Source organism: Mytilus trossulus, chromosome 7, assembly GCF_036588685.1.
Source record: "Mytilus trossulus isolate FHL-02 chromosome 7, PNRI_Mtr1.1.1.hap1, whole genome shotgun sequence".
Taxonomy (NCBI): Eukaryota; Metazoa; Mollusca; class Bivalvia; order Mytilida; family Mytilidae; genus Mytilus; species Mytilus trossulus.
The window spans coordinates 75,223,654-75,240,366 of NC_086379.1; the positions used below are offsets into that span (position 1 = coordinate 75,223,654).

At 30.3% G+C, this 16,713-nt stretch overlaps 1 protein-coding gene across 1 annotated transcript; it reads right to left on the reverse strand.

The window, feature by feature from the left end:
• Nucleotides 1-1,572: 1,572 nt before the first annotated feature.
• On the reverse strand, nucleotides 1,573-16,264 carry LOC134725818 (peroxisomal membrane protein PMP34-like). The gene is made up of 9 exons (XM_063590008.1): nucleotides 16,011-16,264; nucleotides 14,387-14,447; nucleotides 12,692-12,758; nucleotides 10,461-10,615; nucleotides 7,843-7,968; nucleotides 6,403-6,551; nucleotides 5,579-5,677; nucleotides 4,397-4,458; nucleotides 1,573-3,522 (listed from the first exon to the last, which is right to left on the reverse strand). Exons 1-9 carry the CDS (start codon nucleotides 16,116-16,118, stop codon nucleotides 3,384-3,386), a joined length of 966 nt encoding a protein of 321 aa, XP_063446078.1. The 5' UTR covers nucleotides 16,119-16,264; the 3' UTR covers nucleotides 1,573-3,383.
• Nucleotides 16,265-16,713: the final 449 nt, after the last annotated feature.

Consider the following 16,713-nt stretch of genomic DNA (forward strand, 5'->3'; position numbering starts at 1 on the left):
ATATAGATATTTTACTTTTAAAAGTTGTCTGATTCAAACCAATGATGTTATAAGTACAAATGAATCAATTTTCTAATGTGAGAACTGATGGATATTCCTCTGATTGGTTGCCAATTGGTTTCCTTTTATGTGCAAAAGTACTGAATATGATTCATTTCATATCTTTGGAAACTGATTTTTTACATGTAGTTAAAGGAGGATTGTATAGATATATCAATGCAAACTAGCCACGTTTAAGTTCTTCATTTGATACCTTGTTACTACATGCCTTTATACCATTCTTCAAATTGGAAACATGATTTTAATACTTCATCACTTGTAAAAGGTATATTAAATGTTTTATGTCTTAACTGTTTTTATTCTTTAAGTTGTTTTTTAATGTAATGTGAATCTATGTAACAGTATTTCTGAGGTTTGGACATTGATTTAGATAACCAAGTATTCTGCTTTCTCCTTATCAATATCAGACAGGCTTTTTATCATCCGTTAAGCTGACTTGAGGGCATTTTCATACTAAAAACATATTGAATGATTCCACAGTAGAATTGACATCTTTTAAATAAATGTTGACAAAATTGTGCAACTGATTCCTAGATAAAGAGCTAATGTTTATAATAACTTGGGAACAGACCTTAACATGAAAATGAGGTTAAGGTCAGATAAACTTTGCCAGACCGATATGTTCAACTTGGGATCATTTCATCCACCTAAAATAGTTAACATATTACTTATATGATCATAGAAACAGACTTAAGCGTTTAAAGATAACATTGACCATTGAACCACTTGAACAAAAAATCCCTTTATTTGTAATGAATAAAACCCCTCCAATTAGAAAAACGAAAAATTTAAAATTCATAAAAATTGTAAGGGAGCTCACACCAATAAGTATAAACCATTCAACACAATGTCATGCAACTTGGTGAAAGCCTTTTTGAGTTATTGTCCAAAAACTGGAAAATACCATCTTTTCTAAGGAATAAAACCTCATAACTCTGAAACGTAACATCTAAAATTTATAAAATCTAACAGTAGCTCATTCAATTTGGTAAATGCATTTTTGAGTTACTCTCTGACATGTCAACAACAGACGGATAGACAGATGGGCAGATGGACAAGGTAAACCATAAAACCTCCTGTAAACTCACTTACTGGCGTCCAAAAATCATACAAACTTAAGAGAATAACAAATTTAATTAAGATCACATTTTAAATCAAGGAAGACTCTTAACATAACTAATTTTATGAAAGTAACAGGTTTTACTTTTTTCATGAGATATTTCGAAATTATGTTCAAATAAACCTATTCATGCAACCACATGAATACACAGATTAGAAATTTAGATACGTATAAATATAATTTTTAAAAGTAAACATAAAAAAATCTAAATAAATCAATGCAGCAAAACAATGTGCAAGAATTTACTATGGTGAAAAACAGGTATTACTTACACAAGCTACACTATGTAAAGATGTTAAAATTAACTTAAAATGTCAAGAGTTACTCCCCTTTCTGTATATATTCAAATGTGGTTATGGAAAATCCAATATAAACTGTCAATTAAATGGCACTTTTGATTTTTTTTTTTAATAACACTAATTCTAAAGATATTTTACATTTTGAGAACAAACCTTTAAATGGGGAATAGTTGCCCAAATAAGTATTTATTTTTCAAATGAGGGATACTTTTTTTTTTATCCCAATTTAAAACTTGAAATGATACATAATCTAATTCGTGATGAAAATACAGCAAATGTTTCATTAGATGAATAGTCCTACACTGGGTTCAAACTTGTGTAAAATCCAAAATTAAAAAGGTTTGTTGAGTAAAATTATTCTATTTTTTTTATTATAAAATTCATCCATTTATAGTGGAAAAAAAATACAGCTTACAAATTTATTTTGGCAATCAAACTTCTGCTTGAATGAGTGTTTGTTTCTCAGATTGTCTAGAACATTTTAAAGTTAGCAGGTAAAAATACTTGTTCATGCACAAGATGGACAGAAGGCAATTCAGATTTTCATGTGCATAAATTTTCATTGATATTCAGTTTGGAGGTTTACACAAATTCTGCTATAAGTTTTTGTTGTTCATCTTTACCAATGAAATCCAAGTCAGAATAATAATGAATGCATGCATAGTTATAAATATTTTCATGGAAAATACATGGTTTTAACCTTTTCATTCACCTATGGGTTATTTTAATCCAATAATATTAGAATGCACAAAAACAAACAATAGAACTATTCCAACAACAAATATGAAATATAAATTTGTTCTCAAAATTTCATCCTAAATAAATCATTAACAATAACATACAATACAATAACACTGGAATAATGTCTCATCAATTTCTACACTGGTATTTTATTTGCCTTTCAGACAAATTTCACATTAAAAACTCTCCAGATTACTATAAAAGTAGTAAAGTTAATAAACAACCTAGATGCATCAACAATAAAAAATTAAAACAATGTTTTTCAGAAAATAACAAGTTGTTTCATGTTAGACAGCAGATACCATAGTTTTGTCCAAATTTATATTCTAAAATTACTGTGGATTCATTAATATTCGTTGGATATCAATTTTAGTGGGCACAGGGGAACCACGCATTTCAATATTCAACAAATTACAAATTTCTACAAGGAATGTATGTATACTTTTCCAAAACCATGAAATTAAATATCCACGAATATGCACGTTTTCCTCAACCCGAGAAAATTGGTACCCACGAAAATAAATGAATCCACAGTAAGACTATGATAAATCTGGAACTTGGAATAGATACAGGGAAAAAAAATCATCATTTTAAAATAACTTTCACTTCCTCTTGAATTCAGCTAAAATATTCAGATATAAGATTTATAAATTCATTTATCCTTCCCATAAAATATACCATAAACCTAAGGTATTTTTCAAATTGAATGTTGTTTATTTTTTTTAGACAGACTTTTGCATTAAATTCAGAATGGAATTGCATCCCTGCCTTAACAGTTGGGTTTTAAAGACCTAAGGTGTTGTGTTAAAAAGTCATTAAAATATGACAACAAAATACTTCTTTGGTAATGATTTCAAAAACCTTCTAGACTGTCTATTTAACCATTCAGTGACAATTTTTTTTCACTAAGTCATGATCCATCATATATAATCATATATAAAAACTTGATTATCTTTTAGTAATTTTTTTTTACATGATTTAGCGACCATCAACATTATAAAATGCTTACATCAGAAAGAAAATGATCAACATGTATCTAAAATTTTTAATAAGATGTAAAAGATATAAAATGGGCGCAGTATAAATTAAAACAAATTATATAAATTTTGGCAATCTTAAAACTTAGCACCATAAAATACAATGTTAACATAATTTCTAAGATATTAACTTGGGTTATGCCCCATTGTCCTGAATATAAATGCTGCAATCTTTTCATATGTCAAGAACATCAAAGCTGCTGTCAAAACTGTCTGTATTAACTTAGCTTCCATTCCTTTATATAATGCTGATACACCATTGTCCCTTAAAAAAAGAATATTGATAATACAAATACGAAACACATATTTCTTACATGAAAATGATAATTGCAAACAGGATCAAGGAAAAGAAACAAATGATTTTTTTTTGTAGAGTATGAAGAGGAAAAGGCCAAAATCATACTTAATTCTCACTTTAGCTACAAAATACTTCAGACTCAGCAAAAAGGATCTTGACAGATTGTTATCCTGCTATTTTATAATCCATAATGGTGGAAGACACCCTTATCTACCATTATGGAACAAAAAGATTTATAAGATTCATAAAAGCAAACATGAGTTCTACATCATAGTATTTTGATGAAATACCAAGGCATTGACAAACAGACAACACTACCTTAATTGTTGAAAGGAGAATGATGCTAACCTAAATAAACCTTTTAAGTGAAATAAAACAAAACAAGAATGTGTCCATAGTACACGGATGCCCCACTCGCACTATCATTTTTGTTTAATGGACCATGAAATTGGGGTAAAAACTCTAATTTGGCATTAAAATTAGAAAGATCATTTTATAATAGGGAACATGTATACTAAGTTGATTGTACTTTTAAAGCTTCATCCAAAACTAGCTTGACCAAAAACTTTAACCTGAAACTTGCACTATCATTTTCTATGTTCAGTGGACCATGAAATTGGGGTAAAAACTCTAATTTGGCATTAAAATTAGAAAGATCATATCAAAGGGTACATGTGCACTAAGTTTCAATTTAATTGGACTTCAACTTCATCAAAAACTATCTTGACCAAAAACTTTAACCTGAAGTGGGACGAATGGACGGACGCACAGACCAGAAAACATAATGCCCCTCTACTATAAGTGGGGCATATAATAATTTAAATTTCACTGTGGTACTTACTTGACAATATCAACAAGATTCTGAAGAATTCCCTGTTGTTCTGATTTCTTATGACGTCCAGCCTGTTATAAGAATCGTAGAAAACTCTTTTATATATTAATCTGATTATTAGGTGTATAATTACATTAGATGTATGTTTCATTATTATACGTTATTTTAATTGGCTAACAGCATTCTCACATTCTTCATTTCAAAATGAGTTGCCTGAATTGTAACATACATGATGACATGTTTCCTCTAAAAAGTGCACAGTAAAAAAAAAAAGAAAAACTTAATAGTAATAGGCCTTTGCCAATTCCCGTAATTGACCCTGTAATTAGAGATCCTCTTTTTAGTTGTCTCCCTTATGAGGGACATTAATTTTTGTTTAAAATGGAGAACTAGCAGCAAGAGCAAATTTACCTGTGTGTTATGTGAGTAATCTTTAAGGTTTTCAAATCTTTTAATTACATTAATTTGTTCTTAAGCTCATTACTTTTGACATCAGAAATTATTTTTTATGAAAAATTAGTTAAACTGCTGATACATCACTTTCAATATATCGTGCTTTGCATTGGCCAAAGCCAATTTTGTGTGGTATGGAACCAGTCTACGATTGACAAAGGGAAGTAATTTGTTTAAAAAGTGTGTTATAACAGAATCAAATCAGTAATTGGCAAATGGACTATCATGTGTTCATGATCAAAGCGAAAAAATGTACCGGGATATTTCTAAGTATTGAATGCTTCTTTTAGTAATTTCAAAGGGTTGAAAATGTGTTGACCTTTTCCAACAGTTACAAAAAGTTTTTAGGGGGAGAGGGAGTAAGTAACAGTGTGAACTATACAAGACCGATTATGGTATGTATCATATTTTTTTCCACTTATTAATATGTTTATAAATAAGCCAGTCAGTTTTCTGGTTTGAAATGTTTTAAACTCGTACACATTTCAGAGCCTTTTATATCTGAATATGCAGAATTGATTTTACTCATTGTTGAAGGCAATAGGATGACCTATAGTTTTTAATTTCTGTGTCAATGTGGTCTCTTGTGGAGAGTGGTCTCTTGTGGAGAGTTGTCTCATTGGCAATCATACCACATCTTTTATTTTTATATTTAATGGCTTATAACTTCATAATTTGAACTGTAGCAGATAGTCTTCTCATTGGCCATCATACAAAATGTAGTATTTTCATACTTACCCTCAATCTTGACTGAACAACCTGTAGAGGATAGGTTACAACTGTTGCTACTGTCTTTGCAATTGCACCAATGATGAAATAAAGAAAACCACTTAGCTCCTGAAATTTAAATTTCAATCACTGTTAAGGAACTGTTCAGTCCTTTAATTTGTTTTAAAAACAGTCCCTCACAAATCATATATAACTTTTATTTTTCAAAGTAAAGCTAAAAGTTCAGTTATTTTCAGCTAATATTTGAGAAAACATATTTGAAACTTTTCATTCAAGGTTTGCAATAAAAATTTGAGAAATATGCAAAGCTGCAAAAGTATAATTTTTTCAAGACCTAAATAATAGATTATCATCACATTGCTTCTGTCATTAATTATGTCATGAATTGTGAAAAACTTATTTTTAAAAGCTGACTTTTAGTATTTACAGATATTATAGTAATCACAACTTTGTTCTAAATTCCCTTTTCCTTTCAGAGTATGTAATTTTTAACAAAAAAATATACCTGATGTCTTATTCAGACTTTAACTACTGTGTATTCATTTTTTTTTTTCGTGGATTGAGGAAAACTTACATCTTGGTGGATATTTAATTTTGTTGTTTTGCCAATCTTATAGAAGGCAATAGAAAATTGGTAATTCATTGAACATTTAAATTCTTGGTTCACCTGTTCCCACAAAATCAACAAAAAACAGGAATAATAATGAATACACAGTACTAATACAAAATGTATTTAAATCCAGGGACTTTCCATACAAGTGCCTGCTGAATCTAAAATTTAAATCTCCTGGTTATTTGCTTATAATTAGGAAAGTGAAAACTAACATTATTACCTTTGTTTTAAGCAATGATTGAAAGTATCTTTTTACTGCCTCGTAAACCATGAACTGTACTGAAGGATTTGATGCCAGTACAACAGATGGCAGTGTTCCATTCCATAGAGCTGCAATTCCTTCATGTCTAGCTACTTTTAACAAGGCATCTACAAAAAGAAGAATATGTATATTTTGTAGGAACAAGTACATAACCAGGAATTTTCTAATAACACTATTGACATATCTTGTATAGATATAAAGAGAGATCATTTTTCTTATTGTTATTTTCCAATTGTAGACGGTGATGTTCTTTTGACCATTATTAAACTCACCTAGTACACTATGTCTGTGTCTAGTGACATTTGAATGACTGCAATCAATGTATATAGGTTTCTCTTTTACTTTGTTTAAGAATTTTTACATACATACTTGTAGCTTGGTTTACTATATGGGGTTTTTCCTCATTGTTGAAGGCTGTATGGTGACATGGTAGTTGTTCACATCATTTTCCTTTGGTCTTTTACTTATATATCAATATGCAATGCTCAAATCTATAACTGTTTTCAGATCTATGGCAGATTTCTAAATATGACATCACAAATGCCAAAGTTACAAATCATAAACCAGTTTTTTGTTTTCTAAAAATCTATGGTAGATTTTGAAACAGAGTCATTTTCCTGGGAAAAACATTTAAGCTATAGCTTTACAATTAAATATTGTCAAATTATGTTGTCACTTTATATATATGCTGTACCATCATAATATAGTCATTAATAAAGGCACAGCTGTTCTTTAGTAGCAGATATTTCAGAAGAGTATTTATAATTAATATTAAAGTGTCTATGGCTGGCAAATTATTTATGACTAGTTGATTAAAACACTCCTGAAGTCTGTATTAGTGTATATCACTTCCACATTTAGAAAATCTGCCATAGATTATGAAATTAGAAAATTTGCCACAGATTTGGATTCCAAAAAAATTTGCCATAGATTATGAAATTAGAAAATTTGCCACAGATTTGGATTCTAAAAAAATCTCCTACAGATTATGAAATAAGAAAATTTGCCACAGATTTGGATTCTAAAAAAATCTGCAATAGATAAGAAATTAGAAAATTTGCCACAGATTTGGATTCTTAAAAAAACCTGCCATAGATTAGGAAATTAGAAAAATTGCCACAGATTTGGATTCTAAAAAATCTGCCATAGATTTAGGATGGCATGACATCATATTTATCAAAGATTTGAAATGTTTTAGAACCCATGAATGTGAATCCTACATATACATGCTAAATAAAAATTGAAGTACTGCAAGTTTTTGCTCACTAGTTATTTATCAGCTCAATGCTTCTGACCTAATGCGACAAAACATTTCACTAGAAGTAATCATTGATGTGCAATTTTTTGTTTGTTCATATAATAATGTAAGTGAATTATACAGAAATAATATGACTTTACCTATTAGCCCTCTATACCTGGGAACTTTGGCCTCTTTATGTTCATCTGTATGGAAGTTGGCACCTTGAAGTTTTAGTCTGGTATTAACAACCCATAATGGTGTGGTCACCAATACATTTATCACACCTGAAACAAAATCATCATAAATGTATCTTTAAATAATCTTAGCTCACATATTAATAAATAATTCTTATATACATATCTATAAATACTTGAATTGGATTGGTCAATTTAAATTTTTCTCTTTGTAAATACACTTCGATCAACCATGTTTCTGAAACTTCTTTCGTCATCTACACAATACACATGCTTGTAGGGATTTCAGGATTTGCAGAAAAATTAAGATTAAAAATAAATATATAACAGTTGTTTCTTTTCTAATGCATATAACAAAAAAATATGCATCAAAGCTTCGAAAATGTATAAATTAAAATTTAAATAAAATAATGCATGATTGAATTTGCGAATTTACATCATTTAAGGAATGACTGTAATATTTTTTCTGTCTATGCAGAAATAACATAAAAAATGTGGTGCACACTGAATAATGTGTGTAGCGGGTTATTTAACAGTGTGCACCTGCACCAAATTTTTTGTCATTTCCAATAGACAGAAAAAATATTACAGTCATTTCTTATAATTTAATTCTAAATTTCAATTTAAGCCATAAAATACCATGAAAAACGTTGATGAAGTCACAGTCACATGACTTAATTATGTCTATGGGCAATTGAAAACAAAAAATTCAGCAATTTTTTTCATTTGAAAAGGGTCACAACTCCAGAATGGTAAAATTGACGCCACCTAAATTCAAACTTGATCTGTGTTTTGTGGTATTAACTAAGTAAGGATTGTGCATAAGTTTCGTAGTTTTTGGTTGAATTTTAGGTTGTACATGCATAGTCACTCCTTAAGTAAAACAATTTTCCCCAATATTAAAAGTTTCATGTAGTTCAATGTCAAAATGTCATTGATTCCCAACTGATTACCTTGATTGCCTTATGTATTGAGTGATTTAAAACAGTTAAAAAAAGTATAGCCAGTTCATTTCTTTTTTGGATTAAAACACTTTTTATAAATATATAATCATAAGTATAATGATTTAATGTCACTTGATATTCAGAAGAAAATAAATCTGTAGTCATCGTTATTTACAATCCAGTTAAAATTGGATTTCATGTATAATTACTATTCCAGAACCTTAAGTAGTATGGTCTATTTCTGAGAAATTTACATAAGCCAATTTGTATGTTAAGGTTGTCTGCCTTCTGAAATATAAAGCCTTATATAACAAGGTTTAGGCTTTGACAGTGATTACCATAATTTGTCCTCAATTCTGCATTATTGGTTAAAGGCTAGACAAAAGTAGTAATGATTCAATTGCCCTATCTGATAACCATAATGTTTTGGTTTCAAGGTTACAACATCTTCTTCAATGTACTTTTACAAAGTAAATTTTACATAAACTGTTATCACAGAGATATGTCTCGCCTTTTTGTAATTTTGATTATGCAAATGTTGAAATCAAAATAGCAATACTTCATCTTACACAAGTTATGCAAATATTCAAAGTCAATGAACCATGACTCAGTTACATGGCTAAACAATCTCCAAGTAAATGAGATGTGCCAATGCTAATACAACTGCATACCAAATAAAATTGACTTATTATAAGTCGTTCCCAAACCCAAATACAAACATTAACTTGTAAACTATGTAAAAGTTTTAAGTCATTGAACCATGAAGAGGGGTTGGGGCTATATAATCTCCATGGAAATGCATGATACTTGCAAATGCCAATAAATTTACATACCAAATAGCATTGACTTAACATTAGAGGTTCATCTTAAACTGATCTAATCACAAACTAAAACATGTAAACTAGGATAAGTTTCAAAGACTGTGAGTGAGGGGTAAGGCCAAATATTCTCCATGGAAATGTGATGTGTGAATGCTTGTACAACTGAATACCAAATAACATTGGCCTGCCACTAATGGTTCACCTTGAACTAACCTAATCACAAACTAATACATGTAAAATAAGCAAAATAGTCAATAGACCATGACTAAGGGGCGGAGCCAAATTATCTCCATGGAAATGAGATATGCCAATACTTATACAACTGCATACCAAATATGATTGACCAACTACTTGTGGTTCACCATAAACTAGTACTAACTAGACCTAATCACAAACTAATATATATCAAAATAAGCAAAAGTTTCAGTCAATTGACCATTACTGAGGGGGCAGGGACAAATAATCTCCATGGAAAAGAGATGTGCCAAAGCTTATACAACTGCATACCAAATATGATTGACATCTACTTGTGGTTCACCATAAACTAGACCTAATCACAAACTAATACATTGTTGACAGTGTAAACGCCGCTGACGCCGGAAACAGCATACCTATGTCTCGCTTTTTGACTCTGTCAAGGCAAGACAAAAACTTATATGTGTATTTGTCCAATCAAATCAATGAAATAAACAATTTTGTTTTTTGTTGTGCTTGCCTTATGATGTGCATACAAAGTTATTGTTTTGCAACTTGCATGTGTATTGTACTATCAAATCATTGAAATAAATATAATTTTGTTGCATTTTTGATGGTTTACCTGCTACAAATGCAAAGGTGAGATCTTTTATTGGTGTCTCCTTGTCTATGTCACTAAGGTATGTTGTCTTCAATCCATTATAGGTGTAGAAGTAAACAAAGTTTGAGCAACACAAAGTTACAAGCACAGGAAACAACCCTCTATACAGTGATAGTCTGGAAAATAAATCAGTAGTTACAGGCACAGGAAACAACCCTCTATACAGTGATAGTCTGGAAAATAAATCAGAGGTTACAAGCACAGGAAACAACCCTCTATACAGTGATAGTCTGGAAAATAAATCAGTAGTTACAGGCACAGGAAACAACCCTCTATACAGTGATAGTCTGGAAAATAAATCAGAGGTTACAAGCACAGGAAACAACCCTCTATACAGTGATAGTCTGGAAAATAAATCAATAGTTACAAGCACAGGAAACAACCCTCTATATAGGGATAGTCTGGAAAATAAATCAATAGTTACAAGCACAGGAAACAACCCTCTATACAGTGATAGTCTGGAAAATAAATCAATAGTTACAAGCACAGGAAACAACCCTCTATACAGTGATAGTCTGGAAAATAAATCAATAGTTATGAGCAAAGGGAACAACCCTCTATATAGGGATAGTCTGAAAAATAAATCAATAGTTACAAGCACAGGAACCAATCCTTTAAACAGTGATAGTCTGGAAAATAAATCAATAGTTACGAGCAAAGGGAACAACCCTCTATACAGTGATAGTCTGGATAATAAATCAATAGTTACAAGGTATAATTGTAACAGAACAAACTTTTTCCTAGTTAAAGTTTTGGAAACAAGATGTATAAAGTTTAACATTGACAGTCAGGGGTGCTACTTAAACAAGTGATTTCATTATCACCTATTTCAGTGATTTGATAAATTCAGTTATCACCTATTTAAGTGATTTTGGTGTTTCCTTTGATCTTCAAATGCTAATTTCATTGATTTTCCATATTTTCACAAACTTTTCTTTAATTTTCCTATATAGATCAATTATCCCTTTTTCTATGGATATTAACTTCACCAGTGCACTTGAGCAGTAAGTTAGTGCCTAAAGCTTTTAAAAGTACCCTTCGGAATTGTTCTGTAATCAAATATTCATTAACTACTCTGACTATCAGACAAAGGTCAACAATATTAGGTAACCTGATTGTTTTTCTTTAGAGTTAGAATGATATACTTCAAGGTTATGTCCTGATCTACAAATTATTTCAGAAAATGCATATTTTAAATAAATTGTAAAAACTGACAGGCTAATCAAGCAAAATACAATTTCTAGATGTACATTGTTGTTTTTTCAATGGAATTCTTGTCTTTTTACCAATAAAAAAATCAAGCTTGTAAGAAAAATATCTTCTCAAATTACTTGTTACAGTGATTTTAAAAAGTCTGTGTCTATCTATAGATTTGTTTTTAATATTTCACAGCCAAAATCACTTGAAAAAGTGATTCTGAAATCACTTGTTTCAGTAGCACCCCTGACTGATTGACAAAAACATCTTTTTTTATTATTTTAATTTCATATTAAAAGTTAGAAAATAACCAAAACTACTAACATACAGATATTAGGTTGTCAAGAACAGCATTCATTTACCAGATGTTTTTTTACACTGTGTAAAAATTCAGTTTGACACGTGAAATTTTGGACTCAATGCAGTGGTAAATCCTATAAATAATGTATCTTTTTTTTTTTATTATTTATTGCTTCCACAAATTAATACATTCAGGTAAGTGTGAAATCCTTGACCTTCTGATGACATGTTTATAAAAATGATAAATCTCAGGTGAAAAATATCCTAAAAAATTAAAGGTCAAATGTTCTGTTTATAGTTGTAGTTGTCAAATATGGTGGTTATAGCAAATTTATAATTATATGTGTGTTGAAAAGTACTTCAACCAACATAAAAATGTATGAAGCTCAGTGCACAGATACAAGAATCTCAGACTGACATATAATGTATGCATGAGTTTATTATGGGACTTATATCAATCAAATTTAGTAATTACTGATATTGAACAGCAACTCTCACTTTCATTTATTAGAAGGTACAACTAAAATAGATTAGAAAAGCAATTACTTCCTTTTCTTGATTGTATTGTCTTCCATTAAGAAATTAAGTCAAACATGCATCTTTTACATTTCTCATTAAATAATATGTTTCTTTTTCTGCCAAAGATAAGAAAATCAGCATACCAAAAATTCATACAACTTTTCATTTATACATACAAGCCTTCTTCCTTTGCAATTTCTGCCATCACTAGAGGTGAATGCTTTGCTTTTCTTTTGTCATCCACTACAAAAGATTTTAAGTGTTTTATAGTGTGTCTTTCTATTATACTACTGTTTCAGAAAAAAGGGAGAAGGTTTTGTACCATTAAAACATTTAATCCCGCTGCAATTGTTTGCACCTGTCCTAATGCAGGCATCTGATGTTCAGTGGTTGTCGTCTGTTTATGTGGTTCATAAGTGTTTCTTATTTCTTGGTTTTTATATAGATTAGACCGTTGGTTTTCCTATTTGAATGGTTTTACACTTTTACATTTTTTGGGGCCCCTTTATAGCTTGCTGTTTAGTGTGAGCCTAGGCTCTGTGTTGAAGGCCGTACATTGACCTATAATGGATTACGTTTATAAATTGTGACTTGGATGGAGAGTTGTCTCATTGGCACATACCACATCTTCCTTTATCTATATAGTTAACTGAAGTTTTTCTTACATGTAGAATAAAGTGAAAAAATTCATCACATTACATTGCACCTCATAGGATGGCAGGTAATATTTACTATACATTCAACATGTATTTGTTTGAAATATCAATTTTTCGATATCAACTATTGATCTATAGGAACCACGAAGATGTAACCATAATTCACAAGCCAATTTAGTCAGTAAATTACTTGATCTTTAGGTTATTTTCATACTTTAAGTTACAACTAACAGTGTAAAATCTGCATGCACAAAGAAATAAAAGAAGAATTTGTCCTCAAGAATATTGCAGATCATATTACCCGATTCACTTCACTTAAAGGGAACAAATTTGTAATATATAAACCTTAAACAGATCATTTTGCCCGATTCACTTCACTTAAAGGGAACAAATTTGTAATATATAAACCTTAAACTTAAAGTAAGAGGTATAAGAAACATTGCTTGGCCTCTAATACTGCAAAAAGGTAAAGCCAAATTTAAATATGTAATTTATTATATAATCTGTAATTTTTAGTATAGAAATATCAGTTGTGATGTTATCAACATGTTGAAATTGATGTTTGACAAAAAAGTCATTTAAATAATGGGTTAAAATTAAATATGAGCTAAAGGGGTTTAAGCCTTAACCCCAAAATATGTTACCATTTGACATTAACAACTTTGCATAAGACATATCTTTTGGCAAAATAACTTTTAGGGTCAGGCCTGGCTTATGAGTGAATATTATTGACAAGCTGCAAAAATTGAGGTCTTTACAGACTTTGAACAATTTTGAATTCTTATCTAACCATGAAATCAAAAAATATAACTGTATCTTAATGTCTTGATAACATCTGAAGGTGTACATGTAATTCAAAAGATAAATTATGTGTTTTTGCTCAGGCCTGGCTTACGAACAAATTTGCTAAAAAAGTGGTTACCATACCATACAATATATACCTTTTCAGGCTTAAAATAAAATATTGTTTGTTTCCCCAATCCCGATCGACCCTGCAAAAACAGTGCTACTCATAAAATTTTATTGTCATAACTAAGTCAAATATTATTTTATTCATTTCCAATTTCCTGGCTCGCCGGATTGTACGATATTGTTCAAGCTTTTTAGAAAAATAAAATTATTATATCATTTATGGCTTGGCAGGTTCGGGATTGAGGAAACAAACAATATATTAATTTAGGCCTCATTTATTTTGTTTGTTGCTCATGATCATACCTTGTAATCTAGTTCTGGCTGTATCCAACGGATAGAACACAAACATGGCAAATACACTACCCTGGGGGAAAAAAACATATTATAACATAAGCTGTGTTACATATGTTTTTGTTCATTTTATTTTTTGTACATAAATTAAGGAGTTAGTTTCTATTGTATAAATTGTTTCACATTTGTGATTTCAGGGCCTTCTATTGCTGACTATGCATTGTTGCAATATTGGAATAGCTCATTGCTGAAGACCATACAGTGACCTACATTGCATACCTGTTAATTTCTGTGTCATTTGGTATCTTGTGGAGAATTGGCTCATTTGCAATCATACTACATCTTCTTTTTTTATACATTATTGTTCTGGTATGGTAATAAGATTTTACAATTTGTAAGTTAAGGCATATTGAGGTTCAAGTTGTAAGACAGTTTCACAAAGCTAGCTAACAGACCTCTTCCTATTTCACAGGTCACACCTGTCACATATAAGGAACTGTTTATTTACAAATACAATGTTTATTATTTTGTTATGGATAAAACTTTGCTAAACTTAAACCTTATAAGGACTAAAGGAGAGTCGACTCTAATTCCCAATATTTGATACCAGAAAGATATTATTTTTATTTTCATAAAACCCAAACTCATATTTATGTTACTTTATGGTCAAGGGGGGAAATGCACAAATTTAGAAATTCTGAGTGAACCTTTTTATTTTCCATCCACAGTATAAGCCCTAATAAAGTTGAAATTGTTGAAACGGGGACTTTAACATGAATCGCACCATACATGTTCGCGCCCAATGTAGCTTTGTAATCAAGTTTTGGCAAGTGTATTCTTTAATATATTTATTGTCATTGCCTCAAAATAAAGTGAGACAGCATTTTTTTTGTTGTGTTGAATAAATCTTAATCATGTTTTGGATAGTGTATTGTTAAAAAAAGATAATCCTTTCTAAATAAAGTGGGATTCTGTCAACGTTTTTTTTGTGTGTTGAACAAATTTTATCATGTTTTGGTTATAATAGTGTATTGCTATATTTTATTGTTTCAGATCAATCAGAGTCAGACCAAGCTTTTAAAAACAATTATCTTTTGTGTTTTTCATTTAAAATCTTGAATGTTTTACTTACACATAACCACATAAGCTACAATGTATTTATAACAACAATCATGATTTTCCATTTATTCAACTGGAAGTTGAATTAAAATTGGGCGCGAACGTGTAGGGTGGGAAAGTGTATTGGGCGCGAACGAACCTGATACCCTATAACATGGTATAATAGTCCCAGGTTGAAATGAAGAAATAAATTACTTTTGGCGCTTAATAAGATTATTTCATTATCGTTTGTTTTTTGGCTGTACAAGCTTAAAGCCATTGTAAAAGTGATTGTTTTGTTTATAAAAATTATAATGGACAAAATCGCTCTTTCAAAATGTCCATTTAGAGCCTTCAGGGGGAAATCTTATACAATTACAAATACTTGATTCAGAAACTGAGAAAGTGTCAAGTCCTGAAAAAGGTCCACTATTCCATATTCATTTACAAACTGCAATACATCAACAATGACATGTTTTGTTTCTTATTCTTCAAATAGTTATATACTTATATTGCATTTTTTGGCACAAACACTTACGGCTGCACCTGCTACTGCATGGACCAAGTTTGGGAATGTAAACAGTTTTTGCAGCAATGTCGCGTTCATGCTGCCCCCTGACTTATCAAACTTAGATAGTGCAGTCATTTGGATTCACATGTGACGGAAACAAATTTCCAACCAATGGCATTTGTCAAACAAATAATGATTGATTGATAGTTCAACTTATGTGTCCCATTATTTTTTTAAGCAGACATAAATGTTCACAGTTTGCAACCTGTATGGGTACTACGTCATCAGTTTTCGGGTGCGATAATCTGCTACATTCGTCCCTTCTGTAGTTTGTCCTATATTTTGTAACATTATTAGATCTTATTCAGACCAATTAATATTGAGATTTTGTAACATGAGCCACCCGTATTAGGCCTCTTTATATAGATAAATTGTAATATTATTATTGTTTTTATATAAAGCCCTTTATTCAGATTTGTAAAATTTATCATTATTTTTATATAAAGCGGCCTTTATTCAGATTTGTAAGATTTTAAACAAACTTTTTTAATGTTTAAAGTAAATTATTGATAAACTTTGAATGGTCGTTTGAACTTTCACGTTTCAAAATGTGTATTACTTCAATCTTGCCCTACCATAATAAACATGTTTTAAAAAGGTTATTGAATATTAACTCTGGTTTGAATTGATTTGCAACTTGTAAATCAATTTTATAAACTTAAAAAAACGT

Bases quoted from the DNA above. Each gene is read 5' to 3' on its own strand.
- LOC134725818 (XM_063590008.1), bottom strand. From the start codon at position 16,118: ATGACTGCACTATCTAAGTTTGATAAGTCAGGGGGCAGCATGAACGCG. The intron at 4,459-5,578 runs GTAAGTATGAAA...TTCTTATAACAG, and splicing joins TTGTTCAGTCAAGATTGAGG to GCTGGACGTCATAAGAAATC. The intron at 3,523-4,396 runs GTAAGTACCACA...TCTTTTTTTAAG, and splicing joins AATCTTGTTGATATTGTCAA to GGACAATGGTGTATCAGCAT.